Source organism: Neomonachus schauinslandi, chromosome X, assembly GCF_002201575.2.
Source record: "Neomonachus schauinslandi chromosome X, ASM220157v2, whole genome shotgun sequence".
In the NCBI taxonomy this organism is placed as follows: domain Eukaryota; kingdom Metazoa; phylum Chordata; class Mammalia; order Carnivora; family Phocidae; genus Neomonachus; species Neomonachus schauinslandi.
This window is the reverse complement of record NC_058419.1, coordinates 118,672,678-118,698,202: the sequence shown is the minus strand read 5'-3', so window position 1 is coordinate 118,698,202 and position 25,525 is coordinate 118,672,678. Positions and strand designations below refer to the sequence as shown.

At 42.9% G+C, this 25,525-nt stretch overlaps 1 protein-coding gene across 2 annotated transcripts in view; it reads right to left on the bottom strand.

The window, feature by feature from the left end:
- The window catches only part of ARHGAP6 (Rho GTPase activating protein 6), a 472,720-nt gene that overhangs the window by 50,401 nt on the left and 396,794 nt on the right, over positions 1 to 25,525 (bottom strand). For both annotated transcript variants that reach the window (XM_044911567.1, XM_044911568.1), the window contains 2 exons: positions 23,814 to 23,973; positions 5,783 to 5,854 (listed from right to left, as the gene is read on the bottom strand). In XM_044911567.1, the coding sequence (XP_044767502.1) occupies positions 5,783 to 5,854; positions 23,814 to 23,973 (232 nt within the window). The remainder of the gene's footprint in view (positions 1 to 5,782; positions 5,855 to 23,813; positions 23,974 to 25,525) is intronic.

The following is a 25,525-nucleotide window of genomic DNA, read 5'->3' as shown; positions in this document are numbered from 1 at the left end:
GGGTGTATGGTGTAAATCAGCACTGTCTTGTCTATGGGAATAATCAAAGAGTCTTGCTTCAGAAAACCCGCGGCGAGTCTAGAGACCTGCAGATGCCAAGGCTGACAGCTATGGGGAATACACAAAAACCGTGGGGGGGAGGAGGATAACAACAGCAGAAAGGACAGCAATAAATGTATCGAGCGGCATGTGTCTGCTCACTTAGGCACGCTCTCTGCAGGGATTTCGTAGGAGATGGGGACTGCTGACTCCTCTCTTAGCCAGTTTTGCCACGTAAGGAAAACCAATTGGACTCATTTAGAGTTTCTAATATCCCTAGAAAAAAGAAGAAAACTGGTTCCCTTTGGTATCTGTCATTTTCAGTGTCCCAAAGTCTGCCACTTTCCTTGCAAATTGGAATAACGGAACACAAATTAAACAGATGCGATACATGAAGTCATTCTTCCCAGTTTTTCTTTCTCTTTGATTCTCACTCAAGAGATGACCTGCTAACAGATTTTTATTTTTCCCTAATAGTCTTTCTTTCCTGGTGGAGTTTATTTATTCTTTCAGTGATAGAGTTTTGATGTGGTCTCTTGTTTCTTGTTGCTTTCTCTTAAGAACCTTTACAGGCTTCAGAAAGGAGGCCTCCCTATGCCCTAAACTTGTGTTGCAGTGTCTAGACTCTGGAAAATTCTAGGCAGGATTCCTTGAATATGACTGCTTCTCAAAATGTGGCTATTGTGAAATGGAGAACTCATCACAAGTCTATTTAGCAAAACCCTCCTCATGTGTAAATAAAATGTTGGGCACACATGCTTATCTGTGGATTCAAAGCTCTTCTCTCGGGGAAAAAACCCTGGAGACTGTGTGTTGATAGGGCGAATACAGTTGATAATAGGTTTTTAAAAGCAGATGGACATTTCCCAAGGCTCAGTGCTCTGGGGCCAGGCACAGGGTGTATCATGTTCTAATCTACAGTATGTGTTCACCAAGGAGACTGCTTCCCCTGCTGTGCTCATTAGTAGCAACTGCGTGCTCTCCCAGCCCATGAACTGTGGGGCCAGGAGGTGGCATGCCATCCTCTGGCTCCCTACCGCCACTTCCAGATCTGCACCTTCCCACTGTGTGGCAGAAACCCGCCATCACAAGGTTTCTCTTGTCTTCTGCCCATTGCTCTCTTCTCTTGGCACTGACTGACCCGTGGTCAGACCCCCAAGCTACCGTCACACTTGGAGGCTTGGATGTCTACCTAAAGGCCCATCTCATTCTCCATCCTCCCATCTCCTTGACCATCTCCTCTCCTCTTTTTTCCTGCATGCCACCTTTTCTACTCACTCCCTTGGTCCCATCCTGGAGCCTTGTCCTCCCCAAAAGGGATTCCACCTCGAGAATCAGGCTTCCTCCCTCCACTCTTGTCTTATTCTCCCTCCCAAGTTCATGTTCCACACTGCAGTGTGGCGATCTGTTGAAACACACCATTAAGATGCGCCCTCCTTAATGCACCTTGATGGTGTCTCAATGTTCTCAGCATGCAGACCAAACACCATGCGGGGCGCACACAGCCCTGTGTGAGGTGGCCCCTTCCTATTCCCTCCCGGGATCACGCTCCCCTGGGTTCTCTCCTTTCCAGTAACAGCACTCAAAGACAGCATTCGATACATTCTCCTTGAGAATGTCTACATGGTGATAGCTGATACTTGATTTTTTTACTGCTATTTATTATGATGCAAAATAAAGTTGTATCAACTATTCCTATTGAGTGCTACGTCATACCTGGCGTGTAGGAACATACTCGGACACTGAGGAACAATAAGACATGGCATGATACTATTTCAGCCTAAAGAACGGTGCCAGACCCGAATTATCCCCAGATTTCATGTCAATAAATATACGGCATAGTCTGAAATACCCTGTGAAGTGGGGACCTATCTCCCAGATGTATGCCACAGTAAAACCTATGCCCCCCTGTGCTCTGACCAGGAACCACATGAACTGGAACAAAGTAGCTATTTGAAAATCTTTTCCCCACAAGTGATTTCTTTTTGACCCACGAAAGAAATTTGCTGAAGTTCTGAAAGTTTAAAAACTGTTTTTTTGGTTGCCAAGTAATTTAACTAAGAGAAATTAAGGACTTGGAACTCTTCTGGATGAAAATATGTTTTCCCACCCAGCCTCCATCTTGAATTCGTTTCCATATGGAATTCAAGAGTCGTATGGGCACTGGCTGAAGTGGCAGGAGGGACACAGGAGTGTCACATGATCTGCCGTGTTTGATGTCAAGGCAATTAAATAAAATACAGGACATGATTCACTCTGATTGAATCAATTAATCCAGCAGCATATCAAACACTTAATGAATCACTCTTTATTGGGAGAGCAATTGGGTTCTAAAAAGCTGCTCCTATTTATTTTTAGATGACCTAACCCAAGAGGTCACTGAGAGCTTCCTGTTTTCCTTCTTTTACTTTTGGACTCCAATGATTATCATTTTCCACATGTGCAGCTGTTAGGAACCCCAATGTTAATATTCAAATGGAAGAAAATAATGTGAACCATTACGACTCAGCAAGACCCGCATGCTGGCCCCTCCTGCCCTGCTTGCCAGGGCGGCCACGTAATGGATGTGTGCACATAGACAGGACTTTCTGTTCAGAAGATGTGCCAGGTAATTAAGCTTCACTTAAGCCCAGGACATCTTCTTTTTAAATATCAGAGCTTCTTTAAAAGAGGAATTAAAAAACCCCTCTTTTGCCATGAAGCCTGATATTTTTCTCTAATTTAGCTGGATGGGCCATGTGTCTTTTCTCTGGACCACCAGAACCTGCCTTTCTTTTTCCCAGCCAGCAACGTGTACAGCCTTATAGAACACTGCCAGGTTCTCCCTGAGCTTATGTCAGATGTAAATACGATATGGTCCGAAAAGTGTATAATAGCCCAGGACACATTGGTCAATGACATCCCCTGGCCTTCCTTTTCAGCTCATTCACATCCTTGCTTCCTGTTGTTCTGTAACCTGAGCAAGCACACATCCGTCTCTCTCTGCTGAGGGAACTCAATCATCTCCTGCAAAAATGGTCATTCTGTTTCGTCTAGCCTGAACGGGCAATTCTGAAGAATCGCTGAAAGTCTCCATTATAAGGATTCAGTCCTCAGATCAGTATCATCATCCTAGAGTAAACCAACTTTAAAGATACACATTACTAATGCCAGTCTGAGTGTCCCCTTTAATACTCTCTATAAACACTAAGAATTTCTCTAATCTAGTGAGGTAAAGGTGATGGATGGCAGGAATAGAATGAGTAAGACTCTAGTTTAAAAAAGCTACCCTGGGGGCGCCTGGGTGGCTCAGATGGTTAAGCGTCTGCCTTCGGCTCAGGTCATGATCTCAGGGTCCTGGGATCGAGTCCCGCATCGGGCTCCCTGCTCCTTGGGAGCCTGCTTCTCCCTCTGCCTCTCTCTGTCTCTAATGAATAAATAAATAAAATCTTTAAAAAAAAAAAAAAAAAGCTACCCTGGTTACTAACATTCACTTAAAAAGAAGGGTAAGAACATACGGACCGATTAAATAGAATACTATTTATCAGACAGTGATAGGTAGCTGGACAAGAGTTATACCCCTGAAACAAATAATACATTATTTGTTAATAAAAAAAATTTTTTTTAATTAAAAAAAAAAAAAAGACTTAATGCCCCTTGCCTTGATTATTCCAGCAGCGGATTCGGCTGTGATAGGATGTGCCCTGCTGGTGAGGACATTGGCTAATATGGACCGAGTTCTCATCTCAGAAGCTGCACATCAGTACTTCAGAAAACTACTCACGTCCAGTACCCCCTATAGACCAATGGTATCACACTTTCGGGGTTGGGGGGTCTGGGCACTGGGAATTTTAAAGGTTCTACAACTTACTCTAACTGTGCAGTGAGAGGCAGGGATCATTCCCATTCTCAACTCCTTTCTCCAGTCTGAGGTAAACATTCGAAATGTCTGGAGATATTCTGGCTGGGGGCGGTGCTACTGGGCCAGAGATGCCACTAAACATGTCACACGATGAACAGGACAGCCTCCGTAACAAAGAATTATCCAGTCTGAGGGTGCCTGGGCGGCTCAGTTGGTTAAGCGGCCGACTCTTGATTTCGGCTCAGGTCATGATCTCGGGGTCCTGGAATGGAGCCCCACGTGGGGCTCTGCACTCGGTGGGGAGTCTGCTTGAGGATTTTCTCTCCCTCTCCCTCTGCCCCCTTCCCACTCATTCTCTCTGTCTATGTCTCTCTAATGAATACATAAATCTTTTTTTTTTTTTTTTAAAGAATTATCCAGGGGCACCTGAGTGGCTCAGTTGTTAAGCGTCTGCCTTTGGCTCGGGTCATGGTCTCAGGGTCCTGGGATCGAGCCCCGTGTTGGGCTCCCTGCTCAGCGGGGAGCCTGCTTCTCCCTCCCCCATTCCCCCTGCTTGTGTTCTGCCCCTCTCTGTCAAATAAATAAATAAAATCTTAAAAAAATAAAATAAAAAAGAATTATCCAGTCTAAAATGTCAACAGACCCAGGTTGAGAAATCATGCTCTAAGGGAAGTAAAACGTTGGCTCCCCACTCTTTAGAATTCTTTATCTCAAGGGCGCCTGGGTGGCTCAGTCATTGAGTGTCTGCTTTCGGCTCAGGTCATGATCCCAGGGTCCTGGGATCGAGCCCGGCATCGGGCTCCCTGCTCGGCGGGAAGCCTGCTTCTCCCTCTCCCACTCCCCCTGCTTGTGTCCCCGCTGTCGCTGTGTATCTCTCTGTCAAATAAATAAATAAAATATTTTTAAAAATAGAATTATCTCCTTTCAGTCCAAACAACCAAATGTCATGACACTTTAGTCAAGTTCATGACATGGGTGTAGAGTCTGGGATCAATGGTGTGGACTAGGTCTTGTCCACTACTGACCACAGTGCATTTATTTTTATACCTTTGGTTTTATTGCCTTCCATTATTTTTCAAGCAGAAATTCAATCATTATAGAAAAGAACTCCAAGGTGAGACATATGGCTCTCCTCACTCAACACTCATTCATTATGTCACATAAAATGGAAATACATTCATACAACCACACCAGTCAGCAGTCATTTCATATGGGACCATACAAACAAGCCACAGAGAGTTGTACTGCGCTAATGGGGCCCAGGTGCCCATTTTCAGGCTCAATGAATATTAGTTAAAAATGACCACAAATACCTCTGAAAGAGTGGCTAATGTGTCAGTTCCCTAAATAGACATAGAAGAGGACACAAAACAGTATGGAGAGAGTCAACAATTCCCAAAACATATAGGGCAAAAAATAAGCATGCTGTGATCTGACATAAAAATGCTGAGAATGGCCCATCTCCAGTAGCCCATGAGGATGAGACTGTTTCTTTCCAGTAGTCATGGCAGGCGAATCCAAACTTTTTCTCATTCAACTAGCCCTGCCTAACGATCTGGCCTTGCCAGACAGCTGGTTAGCGTTAGAGATGCTGTCCATGGCTACTCAACCCAGGTTCTTCTTATGCGTTGCTGATTGGCCAATTGGCCAGCATCATAATTGGAACCATAAACTTGGCCAAAGTCACACTTTGCTCAAAACAGTTGAATTCATCAATTCAGTACAGGGCCACTCAAACACAAAAGAGTAGACCAAAACAGGCTTTAATGACATTCCATCGTAGAAATCCAGTTTGCATAATAGAGATGAACCGCATAAATCTATGCAATTCAAAAACCCCACCAAATTCAACCATTATGCTCCATGGAAGATGCATCCGCTCTAGTTCATTCTGTCCCTTACCTCTGTCTTTGTTTTTCTCCTTTCCTAGTGAATCCAGTTTCTTTCGCAAAGATTTCTTTCTCTTCTGTCCATCTGCAAATATTAAAAGAACGAAAAGTTGTAAACACAAGCATACACGTGATATCTTATACCATCAACAGCTACATTTGAGCAAAAGCATGACTTCTCACTTACTTCACTCATAATTTGGCATTTTAGGCAGAACAAAGGCTCTGAAAATACATGGAAATCCCTGACCTGGACAGTACATGCAACGAGAACCTTGATGTATGCTCTTAAATTTTGTTTCAATCATGAAAAGTACAGGAAACTTACCTCCTTCAGAATTAATTTAGCGTTGACACTTAGATATGTTTGCTGTTGCTATTACATGAGTCTCTTCCTATTTTTCATGTTTATGCAAACCAATGTCATATTGAATCAAATCTCCACGAGAGGAGAGTCAACAGTACATACGGTTTTGACGTTTATAAGCTGGTAGAGTGTAACTGGATAAGGAAATGAATTTGGGGGTCTAGAGAAGTCAGATCTAATTATTGCTGCACCATTTACTAACTGTGTGACTTGGGACAAGTCTCAGTGTCCGCATCTATAAAATGGGAATCTCATGGGGTTGTTGGGAGATTTAATGAGATGGTGCACACCAAGTGCCTCCTGGGGCCCCTGACACATGTGCATAAATTCAGATCTACTTTCTCAGGAGGTCTCATAGTATTGCACAGTGTGGCTGTACCATAATTTCATTAACCATTCCTCCACCAATGGGCATTTGGGTCATTTCTAAGTTTTCACTATCATAAATAAGGCATATACCCTTTCGGCATCTTGTGTTTGCAACAAACGTACTTATCACGTCTGGCTAACTCTCCAAATAATAAAGATTCCACTCATATCAGTAGGTAGCTGCAATCAAATTCCTGGGATGTCATCAGAAAAAGTTGCCAGTCATCATGGCAAGAATGCATTTCACGATTACGCAACCATCAACTTAACGTGTGGGAGGCGCGAATCGGGAATCCGCACGGTGATCAAGTAGGGCAAATGCAGCCCGTGCCGCAAGGAAACTTAGGTTTAAAAGGAGGATTAAGAATTGTTTGTTTTTTACAGGATACACTCAAAAGTGTAGTCCAGAAAGAGACTCAGCCCAATAAAATTTAAAAGCCAGACTCTGATATCAGGAAAAGACAGCATGCACATTCTTAACCAGAAATGAGCATTCTCCTGGGATCCGTCCGGGGCTGCAGATGTTCCCAACTCCTTCTGTCTGGATTTTTGGAGGCAAAAGACATCACAGTATAATCAACAGATGCATTCAATCCCCCCCCTTCGAAAAAGCAAAGAAATATTGCAATAATGATTCTCCTCCCACAAAATGGACATAGTGCATAAGAGTCTGCATCCTTGCAGTTGTGAGATATGTGTAGGGGGACATTAAGTAAATCACTTGTAATGCGGTGAAGAGCCAGCCATCTCTGTCATTAGGGGTATGTTCTTATCTCCAGTGTCTAGAAGATGAGTAATTATATGGCCTACCATAACTTACTATAAAATGTACGACAATAAACATACTAACAACACAAGACTCAAATCCATTCTCCAAACAGACAGGCCTTTTACTTTGTAACACTTTGTTCGTCACTTCACACCACCAAATGTATTTGACTGTAACAAGGGTATATTTCTTTAACAACATTCTATCATTCCTTCATTTTAACCCTTGACCCAGAAGAATAACTAAACTATATAGTAAAGCTTAAGAGACTTAAGTTTTAAGTTTTCATAACCAGTGGACAGATTCTAAAATTCAAGCAAGTTGCCAAAGAACCGGACACAGATAGGATAGGGGACATTTTATTTAAAGACAGAAGGATTTTTTTTTAACTTCTTTTTAAGTGGAAGATGTAGCATATATAAAGATGTGTATAACTACAAATGTACAGTTCAAAGAAATAATAGGAGGCCAACTCCCACATCACCAACAGCCAAGTTCAGAGGTAGACTACTGCTCGTGCCCAAGCCCCCTGTGTGTCTTCCTCCCTCTCCCCCCAGGTAATCACTGGTCTGAGTTTTGCAATAATCAACCATCTGCTTTTCTTTGTAGTTTTACTGTCTACGTTTGTAAAGAATACAGTTTGTTTTTCCCACCGATGGAATCACACTGTAGGTATTCTCGCCTGCCTCATTTACGCCATTCATCAACACTTCGGAAATTCATCTTGTTGAGGCAGGTAGCTGTAGGTCACTCGTTCTGATGACTATAATTTGCTTTCTGGTACGAATATACCATGGTTCATTGGAAATTTGAGTTGTTTCTAGCTTGAGACTATCAGGACCAATGTTCTTGAAAAATGTTGCTCATGTCTTGCTATGTACATGTCCAAGACCCTCTCTCAGATAATGGTTCTTGGAATGTGGCTCTGCGACCACCGACATTGGTACTGCCTGGAAACTCGTTAGAGCTGCAAATTCTACGGTCCCTCCCCAAAACTACTGACTCAGGAACTCTGGGGTGGGGCCCAGCAACGTGTGCTTTCACCAACGCTCCAGGGGACTCTGGTTCCCACGGAAATCTAAGAACCACTGTTCTAGGGTAGATACGTACAAGCTGCGTTGTCAGGCCGGCATGTACAGAACCTCAGGCTCTACTAGGTAACATCGAACAGTTTCCAAGTAGTTTCACTCATTTGTATTCCCACCAATGAGAGTTCACATAGTCCCACAAGGATAATATGTACTTCAAACTCCAAGATTCGAGACAATATCTTTGTGATCTTTGTGAATAGTGACCTACAATTTAAAAAATGCTTAGCTATTTACAACAAATACAAACATTGTCTTTTTCACTTAATGAGACAGTCCTCACACTCACCCCAGGCCAGCATGGATACCTAACCCCGGTCCACTGCACACCTGGCAAGTCCTGGAGTTTGCACCTCCATCCTAGCCTCAGAGGAAGGTTCTAGCTTGTTTCCAATCTTCAGAAAATTCCTGCTGAGAGAAGTTTGAAGGAATGCCCTTTGACACCGCCTCCCTTACTTTTCCCAACCACAGCTGCCTCACTATTGACTTGGACCAGAAACAAAGACTCTCAGAGAATGCAAACTGAAGGAATTCATAGGCAGTGAGGGGAGCTCAGTTAAAAAGCGAGGGGCAAATGCTATAAAAGAGACACTTGGTGGCAGAATGGGAAGTGGCCCTTTAGAGACTGCATCCAACCTCTAGACTTGGGTCTAGCAACATTGGGGGCTGGATAACTCTTTGCTGTGAGGAACTGTCCTGTGCACGGTACGGTATCTAGCAGCATCCCTCAATTTCCTAGATGCCAGAGAGCCCACCCAGTCCCTGTTGTGACAACCAATAATGTCTCTGGACATCACCAAATGTCCCACGGGGACAAAAATCACTCTGGTTGAGAAGCCCTGGTCTGTGCATAACTCCACCTAGAGGACAGCTATGGGCTCAAACCATGTGACGCCCAACTCCCGAAGAGTCACATTTTCCCACTTCTCACAATGCTCGATCCATACCCAATCTCAGTTTCTATTTTAGGTAGAACAATATAAAAATGTTTACAAATTGTTGAGCTTTTACGTATCCAGTTGAATAACAATTTCTTTCAATTTAGGAAGCAATGTGAGTCTGTCTTTGGCTATCTTTCTACCAGATTCCTGTCTACAGGTAGGGGAATAGAGCAGGTTCTTTGAATAAACAGCCTTCTACTTCTCTGCATGAAGCATTTTGTCCTCATTTAGATCAGGTGTGGAGCAGCATTTGATGGTGAACAGTTGTCTGAATGGATGTACGAACGTGTCTTTAGCATGCAGGGAAGACTCTGGGGACACTAGTTCTATTTTTTTTTTTTTTTTTAGAGGACTAAACATGGTGGATGGAGAGACTTCCTGGCCAGCCGTCCACTGGCCAAGGAAATTATAGGAAGACTGTTTTCTCAGCAAATGGAGCTGTTCAGCAATGGAATGAGCTGCCTCACAAAAATAAATAAATAAATAAATTAATTAATTAATTTAAAAAAAAGCACTGCTCACTGTGGCTTCCATCTCAGCTGCTCTTTCTGTCTTGCATCCCTCACTCTGGAGGAAACCACGCCATGAGCAGCCCTATGCAAAGGGTTATGTGGTGAGGAACTGGAGTCTCCAGCCAGCAGCCACGTGAGTGGGCCAGCACACTGATTCTCCCACCCCAGTCAAGCCTTCAGATGACTGCAGCCCCGGCTGAGCTTGATGGCGAACCTCACAGACTGGAACCCAAATCAGAACAACCAGGCTATGATATTCCCAGAAACTGTGTAAGATCAGAAATGTTTGTTATGTTTAAAAAAGAGAGAAGAGAAAAGAAAAGAAAAGGAAAAAAATAAGATGCCCAGCCAAATGCATGGGGTATCCTAGATGGGATGTTGGGTCAGAAAAAGGATATTTAGTGGGGAAACTGGTAAAATCTGAACAAAGTCTATAGTTTGGCTGATAGCAATGTATCCATGTCCTTTCCTTCATGGTGGTAAGTGTACCAAGGTTACATAAGATGCTATTATTAGAGGAGACTGGCTTAGGGGCGTAAGGGAACTGTGTAATTTAAATCTAAAATTATTCTAAAATAAAGTTGTTGTTGTTGTCGTTTTAAAAAGCCCTTTCGCCCAGGTACTGGATGTATTCAAGCAAAGGCTGAAACCTCGTTTGTCAAGCACGTGAGAAGGTGGAGGCTCTCACGATTCACTGAAGTACTTTGAAACACACAGACTTGGGAGCCCAACTTTATGGCAAGAAGGTGACTCACAAGTCAGAGTTTCTGACCTGGCTGAAACTACTAAAATAATCTTCCTAGTCACATCTCCCTGATCTGAAAGAAAACATGTGCCTGGGCCAATATAAAGCATCCGTTATGTCTGTCATTCTGGTGTAGCATGTTTTCTGGAAAGGGAGTGGACAGATGAGAGGCTCGACCAGATTTGTTTTTAGGGCCCTGGTGATGTTTTCATAGGTGGCTGATTAAACTGTCTCATGATACCTCCTATTTCTTAAGTTCCCTAAAATCCCTTTTCTGTGTAAGTTATCCAGACTCGGTGCTTGTTGTTTGCCTCTGAGAACACTGGTAAGTATAGAAATCTGTTTACTTTTCAAGTTCCCATGCATGTCCTGATAAACCAAAATACACTTTTTAAATTATATGTACGAATGTGGATAAGGCGAGCTATTCAATCTGTGGGTGTCTTATAAAAATGTTTACTAAAGCTATATTTTATCCCTCACTAAAACTCAAACTCATCCTTTAGTCTCATCCATTTGCCCTTTTGAGGGCTCTCAAGCCACAGACTCCTAAAACTAAGGCAAGAAAAAGACTAAACCAGATACTTTCTTTCCAATTTGGGACAGGAAGGTTTGTCAAAGAAGTTACGATATTATTAGTGGCCCCAGCACCTGAGGGCCATTCCTTGTGTCCATCCCCCACGTCTAGTGTTTTCTAATGATTCATCTCAGGGGTGCAAGTTCATGTGGCGAGTGTAAGTCAACACTGAAAACATGGAGGGACCGATGACAGATGGGCAACCAAAACCCCAGGCAAAGTCCCGTCCCAGGAAAAGGTGGCTGGGTGTTGGAGCCAGTTGTTACCGCCGTCGCCATCCTCAGTGGAATGGACTTGAAATTGCCCCTACTGCTTTGAGTTGCCTTTTCAAAGTCCATCTGGAGAAACGGAAGGGAGGGCAGCCCTGACAAAAAGGGGGACGTAGTTAGCAGGAAAGCGATCACCTCTGCTTCTTGGCAGGAAATGTGGCAGCAAGCCCAGAATAGGGGACCCGATGGGACCAGTGCGCTGCTCCGGTCTGAGAGCTGAACTGGGATTCGCTGCAGAGGTTTAGGAGAGGAGCTGAAATGGCAATCTGGCCTTGGTGCGCAAACAAATATTCTCTGTTCCCGGATATTGCGCCACAGAACATGACAAATCTCCTTGGCGTGGGAATATTATTTATGCTATACTAGTTATCTGTTTAAATGGCATCTTCCCCCCAGAAAGTAGGCTCGTCCCCCATACATTGATCCATCCCTACTCCATCCCTCCCTCCACCCAACACTGATACAGCCCATGTTGTAGGTGAGACAGAGCTAGGCGCTATGAACCCAGGTGAATGGACACTACCTCTGCCTTTGAGAATCTCAGAGTTTAGTGCCAAAGACAGATACACAGAAACCTCACTAAAGTGAAATGAAGAAATGCTGCAGTGGAGGCATCTAGCAAGGGGGAGGTCAGAAGCAAGAAGGCCGTCTCCAACTCTGCTTAGGAAGGCTAACGTTTGCGTTCAGTCTTAAAGGACAAGGTGAGGCTTCTCAGGGGCCTTTGAATTTTGGTAGGGGTTTCCCCCACTAAATCACATGGTAACTATTTAGTCTAGGAGATCCTTTCTTATCCTAAGTCTCTTAATGTCTTATTCCTGGTAATCCAACCCTTTATCAAGCAAGCATTCTATTGGGGAAAAAAGATGAGAAGATTGCTAATTCATAACAGTTTCTTTAGTGGGAACTAGGGCTTAAGAAAGTGACAAATAAGAATTCTGGAAGAAAACAGTCTACATGGAAAAAGTGGCAAACAATGTATTTAAGCCCAAACTTGTCCCAGTGTTCGGTCAAATTTGGATCTCACTATCTATTTTTTTCCATGTTATTTTTAAGAAATCTTCCATGCTGTAGACTGTCGGTTATTTAATCAAGTTCATAGGTCAAAGTTTCCACTTATATATCACCTTATCCTTAGCAGTTCTTCCATAAACCTTGATTGCAATAGGAGGCAAGTAGAAACAGGGCGACTGAGTCATTTTTCTTGGTGTGAACCCCAGTGAATTAAGCATTGTTTCTTTAGCCTGCTAGTGCCTTGTGGGTTAGATTTTTCAAAATCTGTTTCCAAAGTGTCTAGGTTTCTCAGGGAAGAAAATATTTATGGCATTCTTAAGCAATACCGATGCCTCTCTTTAGAGCTGAGGCTCCCCAAAGTACTTGTGAAATGTACTAATGCTTGCAGTTTACATGTTGAAGTGGTGGTGAAATTAGCAAAGCTGCAGTCAGAAAATAAGAACATTCTGTGAGTCTCTCTCACTGTTGTAAAGGGAGTCAGCTCTTGGAGGTCACCATGCTTCCAGTTAAATTAAATGCTAAGAAACCTTTTCCGTTTTATGTAAATTATTTTGGCCAAGTAATTAGTTCTGAAATTTTTCCTTAAGAGGAAGAAAAAACCTTGTAGATTCTTGAGCCCCAAAGCAAGTGTTTTTCTATTACAGAAAATCATTGAGATATTTCATTTGTTGATCATGTCTTGTTAATTCTATCAAAACGTAAGGTAGGGAAGCCAATCACATGGCTTGGATGCCACGGGTTTGAAAAGCTCAGTGATGGTTCTTCCTTAACCAGGCGTTCTTTATAATCACTCCTTGCTGTAATAACCAGTCATGATCAAATTATGCCTAGAAGGATCTTTTACTTGCTGCCATTTTTTCCATATTCAAATGGTGTCAGTAAAGAAAAAAAAAAAAAAGCTATAAGCTCATGTTCCAAAGGGGCAGCCAGCCCTGCTGTTATTTTTCCCTAAGCTAGGAGCTAGTCTGTCTTTCCAGGCATCCGAACTTGCACTTCTTATCCTACATTCCTTAAATCAAAAACAATGTTTCTAACTTAGCCTAGGTAGGCATTATATTTGCAGAGACAGAAGTTTCCAAAGATCAGAGCAAGAAAAATGGCTTTTGGCCAACCTTTTCCTTAAGCCATATTTCTTTCCTGGAACATAAGGGAAAGAAAGCAGGTAGGAGAGCAAAAAGACAGAGATCACTTATCCCAAAGAAATGCCCTGGATTGTTAAGGAAATTAAACTCCAAATTAAAGAAGTTTCGTCATTGCTTGTTTTAAAGCCAAAGCTTGTAGTTCAAGTTGAAATGGTAGTCAGACAAGGGTATCTGCACATGGTCTGATTTTTGATCTGTGTAAGGGGCCAATGTTACTTGCTTTCTTTTGACAGATACTGTTTTATAGTGAACAAGTAAGGAGGGACTCAAGTATCTTTAAATCATAAACTGTAAGCTTTGGGAACGCTTCCAAATTTCTGCCAGCCGCCCCCATGAAAACAGCTCTCACAGCCTCAGGAACTGGACAAGTGACGTAAGGAGATGAAAACTATTAGGGTCTTCATCCTTTCCTTTTCCATCCTTGCTTCTGCTTATTCTTTGAGACATAGGAAACAATTCGTTATGACATGGAAACACTGTATAAATAAGTGTGCTCTGATGGAATTCTAAATCCATTCCCTTCAATTTCTCATGTATTTCCTGAGCCACAGATCTATGCCAAGGCCCATGCTAGACACTAATGCAAATAAGTGTGATAGAAGAATGGTTTCCCCCCACTGCTTCTTTGCAATGATGGATGACATTGCCATTATGTAGGCCAATAGTTTCTAATCTATATCCATCTTTATCCTACTATGTCCCACCCCCCAATTGTTTTCTCTCCCTGTTCTGTTAGGTGCTCACCCTCCCGGTGGTCATGCATCCTGGGATAAGTACTCACCCCAGGCTCAGGAAAGGAATCTGAGGTCAAGCCAATTCCTGGTGATTTCTTTCTACTTGCCACTGTGGATTTGGGCACTGGCAGACTGCCGTTCTGGGGATGGAGAAGGGAGGGAAGTCTACTGGGAAGTGGCGGGGAAAATACTCCTCTGTTATTAAAAAGATACCTGATGAAGAGTCCCTGCTTCTCTGCTTCTTCGTGCTGCCATAGAGGCTGTGATGTCGGTGGCTGCTGCAGTCATTTTGTGACAATGAGGGAAGCCAGCCAAAGAACAAAGTGACCCACTGATTACGGCCAAGAAGAAATTCCTGAGTCCTGAAACTAGCCTATCTGTGGGCTCCTGGTAAAGTAACATAATCAATCGCTTTATTATTTAAGCCACTTTGGCTTTGGTTTCCATAATTTGCAGCCAAAGCATCTTAACAGTGGATAATCCGAAACTCTGTTGTGGAATGTGTTTTTCACACGTCTTGTCATGTAATGCCAGGCATCTCTACAAAAGACATCCCTGGAAAGTCTGAATCTGTGTATGTTGGGTGGGATCTATGATAAGGAGGGTAAGAGGAGGGAGGTCAGATTACAGTGAATCAGATTACAATGAATTATATTATACAATAAATTATATTTAAGTGTTTATAACATGAATATAATATAAATATAAAATAACACTTAAGGGCGCCTGGGTGGCTCAGTCGGTTAAGCATCTGCCTTTGGCTCAGGTCAGAATCTCAGGGTCCGGGGATTGAGCCCAGCGTCGGGCTCCCTGCTCAGCGGGGAGGCTGCTTCTCCCTCTCCCTCTGCCCCTCTCCCCTGCTCATGCTCTCTCTCTCACTCTCTCCTTCTCTCAAATAAATAAAATCTTTAAAAAAATAGATATAAACACAAATATAATCACTTAAAACATCTGAGAGTTATAAAGGTCTGATCATTAAAAAACACTCTTATTGCAAAATAAAGATAGTGAAGACATTGAAATGAACAGAATGGTATGCTTGATCAACTGCATAGATAATAACTATAAATTTCTCTATCAAATTAATATTAATCTCTTAAATCAAAGGCCAACAAGCTGTTTCTGTAAAGGTCTAGATTGTAAATATTTTCAGCTTTGTGGTCCATATCGTCTCTGCCAAAACTATTCCACTCTTCTGCGGTAGCACTAAAACAACCTTAGACAATATAGCCACAAACGAGTGTGGCTGTGTTTTAATACAACATTATTTATAAAAATAGGCGGTGGACTGGATTTGGCCTTTGGGCTGTAGTGTGTCCACTCCTATCTTAAGTGAAGACCCCTTAAACAACTTTTTCAGAGCTTTGCATGTGTAACAATTTTACAAATACCCACTAATAGAATTTGCAAATCATCTTGAGGACTCCATTTCAAATGATCTAGAATGCCTGATTGGTTTAAAAGCACTTGGTATTTAATTTCAGTTAATACTTCCTTGCCTTTGTTTCCCCATAGAGAAACAAAGAAAAAAAAAAAAAGCAAAAATGGGAGCTCCTATTCATATTTCAGCAATGAGACAGTCTTTGTAATTATCAAGTTTACTTTTTGGCCATGATCCCAACAGAGAGAATAGTGTAGTCTTCCAATCTTTGAAAGGTGCCAGAATATTTCAGAAACTGCAGTGACAAAAGTTTTGTTCAAGATGCCAAGGCCTTGTGCAATAGGAGTTGCCGTTCCAACAAAGATATATAAATATGTGTACATGTGACCAGTAGGGACAAGACCTTGGATAGAAAACTATGGGCTGAGGGCATAAAGGAAGCCATTTATGACTACAAAGGCACAGAGCCTATGGCTTAAAGAACCATCCGCGATCATGCAGGGCTGCCCGCTCAGCAGCAGAACAGAATCATACAGAAGCCTACATGGGAGAACTTGACATGGTCAAAGCCCAGGGGTGGGGGGGGTGGAGGAGAGCATCTAAGAAGAAAATTACAGAGGGGCCTGCAGAGAAACGGCTCTGTCATTCTCAGCTTTTGCTGGGCTAGGTAGACGAGACAGCTTGTATCTGTAAGTGTCACCACTGGTAACGTGGATAAATGCCATCCACTGTTTATCTTTTAATATAATTGATGGATCTGTGTTTTCTCTATTGACTGAGTAGGACATCCTGGAAGACGTGGACTACCTTTGTAACCTTCATTAATGGCTTCTACATCTTGAGAAGCTAAAGTCCCACATATCTACCTCCTCCGGGCTGTACACCTAGCTTGGTATTGAGAGAGAGAGAGAGCAGTGAAGCAGCACAAGGAAGCCTCCCAGCCGGCAGTCCACAGTTGGGCTCTAGATAGAGAAGGGACTAGACGCTTAGGCCAAGGGTCAACCTCGGTTCCTTTCTGTGGCCCTAGAGAAACAATGCCCCATCCACCTTCCCAGGGCCTTAAGAGCCACAGCAAGTTTCCACATTGACATTTTTGTTCTTTTCTTCCTGATTGCCTCTTCTCTATTCCATCCGCCTTCCAAGACTGCGTTATTCAAACTGTGGGTCATAAACCCTTAGTGAATCATGAAAGTTTAGTGGATCATGACAAGTGCGTTTTAAAAAAGGATAAAGAATCGAAGAGGACAGGAGAGAACATTAGAGACAATATCAAAGTGTATCTCTGATAAAGATAAGCACCATTTCGTTCGTGCATTTCCTGGACCGAGGTATAAAATGTATTCCTCACTGTAGATTGTGGACAAAGAGTTTGAAACCCAATGCTCTAAGACAAATCAACATAAATCTGTGGTGCGTTCTCAGAACAGGCTGCAAATAAAATGGATTTCTTCTTTTCTATGCAATAGTGTGGTAAATGGCTTTGATAGAGATATTAGTTGGCAAGAGGTGCCTAGGGAGTTTTGTTTCATTTTGTTTGTTTTTTTCCAACAAAGGAGTAGATTCTGTGGTTGAAGATCACTCTAATGGTTCCAGGTGTGGTCGGCAGAATAGGGGAGAAACCCTGAATTGAGGGAAGCAGGTGGGGGCCCATGGCTGGCTGTAGTTCAGGTGAGACGTAAGGACGAGCTGAGGGCAGATATGAGACAAAGTGATCTGGTGATGATGACAATGATGATGGTGATGGGGACAGGAAACTTTCATTGAGAGTGTGTATAGTTTCAGGAGATGTTTGAAGCTCACCATGGTTCTTACTTCTTTTAAACCTCACACCAACCCTATAAGACCATCAATCAAAGTCGGAAACTGGGCATGGGGTGAAGTAATAGGGAAACACTCAGGTCTCAAAATCATTCCTGGGGATCCTGGGGAAAAGAAGAGAAAGGCGTGGACAATGCCCTTTAGAGAGTTAGGGAAGAGGAGAGGAAGGAGCTCCGTTTTAAAGGTGATGTGCATGTGTGCGTGCGTGCATTCATTCACTTCTCGAAGATTTGCTGAGGCGCAGTGGAATCAGGCAGAGAAGTGGGTGGTTTACCTGGCATTCCAGATTCAAAGAGAAATAAGACACAGCCTGACCCTGGGGAAATCACAGTCCTCTGGGAGGCCACAGAAAAGGTGAGTGTGGACACATAAAAGATAGACCTAGCTCGGCAGCTCACCCTATGGAGATATGTGTTGAGGGCCTTGAAGCCCAGTGGTCTAACATTATTCTTTGATCAACACCCTAATTGGTGGTGTTGACTTCCTCTCCGCATTTCCACCCACGGGGGAGTTTGCAGATTTTACCCTGGGTCTCAATTTCATTTTTACTTACACAGAAGGCTTTGACAAATAGTTCTAGCACATCACCTCTCCACCTGGACACCACCAGCAAGAACAACGTAGAAAGCGGATAGTCAGATCTCCCATCCAGGGTTGGTACGTAAACACCCAAGCTCCGTTTCCTTGCCCATCAGGTTGCCCTTATTTTTTTAAAATCAACACTTAAATCACAAACCACATTGAAATCACAAAGACAGCTTGAGTGTTACCCTACCAAAAATACCATTTTCTTGATTTCACTGAGTTGCTTAGTTGGGTTTTACACTGGTGACAATGATGAGGGACCATTTTATTGATTTATTTATTTGTTTGTTTATTTAAGATTTTATTTATTTATTTATTTGACAGAGAGAGAGACAGCAAGAGAGAGAACAGAAGCAGAGGAAGTGGGAGAGGGAGAAGCAGACTCTCCACTGAGCAGGGAGCCCGATGTGGGACTCGATCCCAGGACCCTGGGATCATGACCTGAGCCGAAGGCAGACACTTAACCCACTGAGCCACCCAGGTGCCCCGGTGAGGGACCATTGTATAAGGAAAGCATACAATAGCAATTTTGAGGCATCAGGGTACTCTTTTATTAGACTACTGTCTACCTTTTCTGAGACCACCAGCAATTCCTCAGCCCATGACACCATTTTCAAAATACATAAACTAAGCCTTTCTCAAATATGGTATCAGAAATTAGTTGAATGATGGGGGGGGAAGAGCACTAAAGAAAACATGCATATGCATTTCTGTCTTCTGGAACAACCATTCGGCTTTAAATACTTAGTTTACAATATAACGAGGTGAAGCCATAATGCCCGCAGTAACTTGCTTTCCTGACTGTGGCAGAAATCAGTCATTTCCTTTTGTCTTACCTTAGACAGCAAAGTTTTCCTGTTAGGGCCCAGAGAGTAAGCACTTGAGCCTGTGAGACAAAGGGGCTGTCACTACTCAAGTCTCAAGTAAGACTTTCGTTACAGAACAGATGGGGAGCCGGGTGTGACCAGCAGGCCAGTTGCTAACCCCTGCCTTAGACCATTTGTATTAACGAGCCTAACCCACTATCTGATAGATAAATAGTACTCTGTTGATGTGTTGTGAATAAATGAAAAGTTCACACAGGCCTGAGGTGTTGTTGAATTTCTTGACCCTGCTCCCCGCATTTGTTTTCCTGGTTCTGCTGTTCAGGATTGGGCCATTTACAGACTAGAAAGTCTGATTCCAAAGCCTATGCCGAGAGCAGCCTTTGACCAGGAGGAAACATTCCATGGTTGTCTCCATGGGGCAAGCTCAGGCTCACAGGGAAAAGTCACAGAGAGGGGCGCCTGGGTGGCTCAGTCGTTAAGCGTCTGCCTTCGGCTCAGGTCATGATCCCAGGGTCCTGGGATCGAGCCCCGCATCGGGCTCCCTGCTCTGCGGGAAGTCTGCTTCTCCCTCTCCCACTCCCCCTGCTTGTGTTCCCTCCCTCACTGTGTCTCTCTCTGTCAAATAAATAAATAAAATCTTTAAAAAAAAAAAAAAAAAAGAAAAGTCACAGAGAGGATCCCTCCCACCGAAAGGCCTCCTGATCTCTACCACCAAAGATTTCTCTAGGTTCTGTATAGCATCTTCAAAAGTCCCTTTTTGAAACAGCTTAAGTTTAGAAGGGATAGCAGATTAAGCTCATCAGTCATTTTATAAGGTTTATGTAAATATTGTCAGTTTTTAGTTTGTGTTGTCTTCTGGCTGAATGGGTCTCGGGGAGGGAGGAGCCACAAGATTCGAGAAGCCTAGGGTCCCGAATAATTGCACGCAGTTCAGTCCCCTCTCCCGGCCCCCACGGCCACCCTGCATGGGATACATGCCTCAGTAAGAAACTTCTGTCGTGTTAAGGCGCTGAGGGGTTAGCCTACCTCAGCTAACACAAGTGTGTATCTGTGAGATACATTCTTTTTTTTTTTTTTTTAAAGATTTTATTTATTTATTTGAGAGGGAGAGAATGAGAGAAAGCACATGAGAGGGGGGAGGGTCAGAGGGAGAAGCAGACTCCCTGCCGAGCAGGGAGCCCGATGCGGGACTCGATCCCGGGACTCCAGGATCATGACCTGAGCCGAAGGCAGTCACCTAACCAACTGAGCCACCCAGGCGCCCTGTGAGATACATTCTTAAAAGTAATATTGCTGAGCCATTTAAAAGTTAGATGTTGCCCAATTGCCTTGTGAGTTACTGCAACAGCGACACTCCTACCAATAGTATGAGAGTGTCTGTTTTCCCATCAAGTACATTACCCCACTTTTGGAGCCATTCCAATCTAAGAGGAAAAAAAACCTTCCTTGGTGTTTAGCTTGCATTTCTTTTAACACATAGGAGGGTGAGCACCTTTTCAAATATTTGTCAGGCATTTGTATTTCTTTTTCTGTGTGCTGCCTGTAATTTGCCTATATTTTAATTATTTTTCTTTTCCAGATTAATTTGTAATAAAGGTTTACATAGTAGTTAGCCTTTAGTTGGCCAGATGTGCTGTAAATTCCTATTTATTTATTTGTTTGCCACACAGATGATTCTATCTTTTGTTCTTTAACGTAGTGAAACGTGTCATTTGCTTTATGTTTTCTGGGTAATGCCTTCCGCAATGTAAAAACATATAAATATCCAGCTATGGTTTGTTTTGGTGCACTTAACAGTTTCATTAAAAACATCCTCAAATATTTCTTCCACATCAACTTATTTTGATGTAAGGACTAAGGTCAGAGTCCAACCTTTTCTCTTCAATGGTTGTCTCATTGTCACTAAGACTTAATAATAATCCATCATTTTCCCCTTGACCAAAAAAAAAAGAGCAATATTTATCATGTCATAAGTTCCTGTATTTATTTTTGTTCATTTCTGAACTCTGTTGTCTTCTATTGATCTGCCCTTTGTGAAGCAGTACAATACTCTTTTAATTGCTTTCATTGTATGACATTTTACTGAATGGATAGGGATACTCTCCACTTGACCTCTTTCTCAAATTTCCCCTGCCTACTCTTACATAGTTATTTGTCTAGATGATGTTTAGAACAATTTAGTGATAATACAAAAACAAATTGTTTTGGTGTGGTTTTTGGAATCACATTCAGTTTATAGCTCATTAATGACATAATTGACATCTTTATATTACTGATTCTTCTTATTCAAGAAAACTACAGATTTCTGTATTTATTCCTAACTTCTCTTCTTATCCAACTGAGATCCCACGGTCTGGGGTTATCATCACTCCCATGGACACTGTATTAATTAGTTTCCTACCACTTCTGTAACAAACGACCACAAACTTAGTGGCTTAAACGACTCAAATTTATCATCTGACATTTCTGGAGGTCAAAAGTCTGAAACCGGTCTCGCTGGGCTAAAACCAAGGCGCCAGCAGGATTGTATCCTTTCCAGGGAGAATCCGTTTCCTCGCTCTGACTGTTCCTCCATAGTCCTGGCTCTCTCAGACTCAGCTGTAGCCTGGGAAAGTTTCTCTGCTTTTCAATAACCATGTGCTTGGCTCCGGCCATCCCAGATAAACCAGGATCATCTTGCTATCTCAAGGACCTTGACTGATCACATCTGCAAAGATTTGGGAGCGGGTGAGGAAACAGTCGCAGGACGTGGCTGTCTTCGGGAGTGCATTATTCTGCCTACCACTGATGTCCTCTCAACAGTCTTGTCCCTCTCTACCGTCACTGAACTTGCCTAGAAAATCCTAACTCTGGGGAGAGGAGATTGGATTCACTAGGGCTGGGAAATTTAAAGTGCGACGTGGTTATGTTTCGCTGTAGCCATGTTTAGCTGCCAGGATGTTTATTTTGCAATTTAAATTCCCAGCTACTAGCCTCAAATGAACCTTTGGGGCCACATTGCAATCCTGCAACACTGCTGGTCCATTGGCTCCCCTCTCGTCCGCTCCTCTCCTCTTTCCTCCAGCCTCCAGGACCTCCTCGCCATCCTCACTCCTAGCAGATGACATTGTTTCCTAGCTCGCTGACAGCGGAGAGGCAGTCTGGAGCAAAATCCCACGTGCTTGCTCACTATCTTCTAATCTGTCTGCATCTGCGCTCGTATCACCCATGTCCACCTATCGTTATAGGTCGGGAGGTCAGAGTCTGCTGGTGCTCTGGACCCCACCCCTGCAGTCACTCTTGGAAGTCACCTCAGTCACTTCCCCACCATCCACTCCTCGATTCTTCCCTTTCTATGGGGAACCCCAGCAGCCCATGAATATGTCAGGCCATCATTCATCTGAGCCCCGGAAGCACCAGTCTCTCGGAGGAAGAGGGTCTCCAAACCGATACCCATAAACAAACGCCTACAATCCTTCTAGAGCGACAAAGAACAAAAGTGTGAGCTTGAGTATGTTTTCATTTTCATCATACCCACTGTCTCATTAGGCTTGCTATCATTTCTTTAGGTTCGAGGCCGTAGCCACTGTATTGCTTTTTCCTGAATAAATTATCCACACAGTGAATCTGACCCTGTTTAGAACCTCCACTTAGGGGTTCACATGCAACCAAATGGCCACCCTCGGACCAAAGCTGCCATCATGGCACTCGGCGCTGGCCCTGCATTTGAAGGACCTCGGTTGATGTCTATAATCATCTGCCCCAAAGAAGAGCTTCAGAACTCTTGGGTGATTGATGTCTGTTTCTCTCCACCCAGCCACACGATTCCTTCTCTCCTCCATAAATAAGAAATCACTTGTAAATCAGTAGTTCCTATTTTGATAGAAAATATCAAAATAACTCCTATAGCTCAAATGTCTTTGAACATCTTGATAGAGCAAATATTACCCTGAATATGCTAGGAACCACACAGTCTCAGTAACAACTAATGGAGACAGAGCTTCCAGCAGATCATTTTTATAAAACTGGTAAAGGTTATTTATTTAGTGGACTCTTTAAAAAGCAGGAACAAAGAGAAACATCAAATTAACTGGATTAAAAAACAAAGCTACAAAGAATATTTGTTCCCTCGTATCTTATCTGATGTGCATCCAGTCTGGGTTTCATAGAACTTTTTAGAGTCATCATTCCCTTCACTACAAATTGGGTTTCCCGACAACATTTCTGTTCTGTTCAGAAACTGAAAGAACAACAAATCACCTTTGTGCTACACACTTTCACAAAGTATAAAGTACCCTTACAGAAGACGGTAAACATTCAAAAACACAATTTCATAGATTACAAGATTTCAAATACATGCGTCTTATCTTTACCAGAGTCAGGACCTGTATTTGTGAAAACTTCAGACCCTCAGGCCTGAATGGCTCCAGGGTCACGGTGGTGAACCTCAGCATAGACATGCCAGGTGAAAGATGATAAAATAGAGTTAACATGAGTATCATCCCTGATTCTGGGTTAGCAGAAGGTCAAGTGACACGTTTTAATAGATTGCAAAAGCATTCTTTTCAACGGATTATTTTGAAATCCTGTTGAAATAGATACGGTTTTAGTTCGAGCTTGAAGTTGACCTTTCCAAAAGTTCTTTTTAATTGATTGTTCTGAAGTTATGTAGACTAGCGAGATACACATGGCTTTCCCTTTCAATAACTCAAGCTGACCTTCCCTTTGAATAAACATATTGGTTGACACATCAACTGTCCCCCTTGAACATGTCTTTCAAAGTGGACATTAATGCCAGCCAACAACCAAGAAGCTGTTGCTTCCTTCCTGTGTTGGTGTCAGGTGTGAGATGAGTCTGCAGCTTGTGGCTTTGGCAAAACAGACGTTTGAGTCACAGTGTTCCCTGGCGGAACGGCGCACACGGCCTTACCTTTGGGAATGGTGATGGGACAGCTCAGGTCACAGTCCTGCTGCAACTGATAAAAAGCCACTTCCTGCAGCCGGGCTCGCTCCAGCTCTGAGAGACTCTGGATGGGGACGGATCTCAGCCGCACGCTGCGGCCAGACATGCTGTTCCAGGTGAAATCACCCTGCAGAACAAGGAGAACACATCAGGAGTTACAGAGCTCATCTATGCCTCACAAAGCTCATCCTTCCTCTTAGTCAGTCACAGAGTCAAGCAAACTTCCTCTTTGGGCTCCAAAATTGTCTATCCATCGCTCAAATCAATCTACTCTCAGCTAACCGTGAATTTTCTCAGTCCGTTGCAAACATCCAAATCTCTAGCATCTGCCGGATCACTTGATCTCATATAATGATTCACACAGAGGCCAAAGAAAGCTATGGGAAAGACATTTTGAGGGTCCTACTGCCTCTCTTCTCTGGGAACGCATGGGAACTTTTTGGTTATGTATCTCAGTCACAGGAAAAATTGCTGCTAGCTGCCGTCATGCACACTGGATCCAGGAGGGCAAACATATGGCCAGCCTACTGGGTGCCGGCGACAGTGCCGAGTCGCACCAACAACCTTATGAGGCCGTTACCATTTCTGACCCTATCTTATACGGTTCACCCTTGAATGACACGGGTTTGAACTACACAAGTCTGCTCACTTGTACTTGGATATTTTTGGATAAATACTGTACAGTACTGTAAATGTATTTGCTCCTCCTTATGTATTTCTTTTTTAAAAAAAGATTTTATTTATTTCAGAGACAGAGACAGAATGCAAGCATGCGCGGATGGGCGGAGGGGCTGAGGGAGAAGCAGACTCCCCACTGAGCAGGGAGCCCAACTCGGGGCTCGATCCCAGGTCCCTGGGATCATGACCTGAGCTGAAGGCAGACGCTTAACCGACTGAGCCACCCAGGCGCCCCCCTTACGATTTTCTTAATCACATCTTCTTTTCTCTAGCTTACTTTATTATAAGAATACAGTCTATAATACATACAATATACAGTAAATTTATGTTATTGGTAAGACTTCCAGTCAAGTAGCCTATTAGTAGTTAAGTTTTGGGGGAGTCAAAAATTAAACACAGATTTTTGACTGCATGGGGCTGTTGATGCCCCAGCTCCCACAATGTTCAAGGGTAAACTGCATAGTATTTAATAATACAGTATACTATATAATAATACAATCTAGTATATTTACAATAAATGACATATTATTATTAGATATAATACATACTTATGATACATGATTATAATCCATGTGTATGATACATTATAGTAATATTATAGTAACATTCAGTATATGTAAATAAATTATAATACAATGCAGATGAAATTGAGGCTTGCAGAAGTTAAGTAATTCTCCCCAAATCGTAGAACTTAACAAGATTTGGAACCAACCAGAACTCAAGCTAAAAACATGTGCCCTCAAACTCTGCTAAATTGTGTAACCGCTAAGCTTCTATTTACAGCATTCTGAGCTATTTTGATCATGAGAGGTACAGAGATATGATCAATAAGAACTATGTATAATTGCAGAGACATCTGATGTTCAAATCCTCCACATCAAAGAATCAAAGGCAAGACTCCCCCAATCCTGAGTATGTTCATGTGCACACGTACATCCAGAGGGTGAAGAGCTCTATCCTCCCTGCAGACGGCGAGAATGTGATGCCCCAAGAAATAAGAC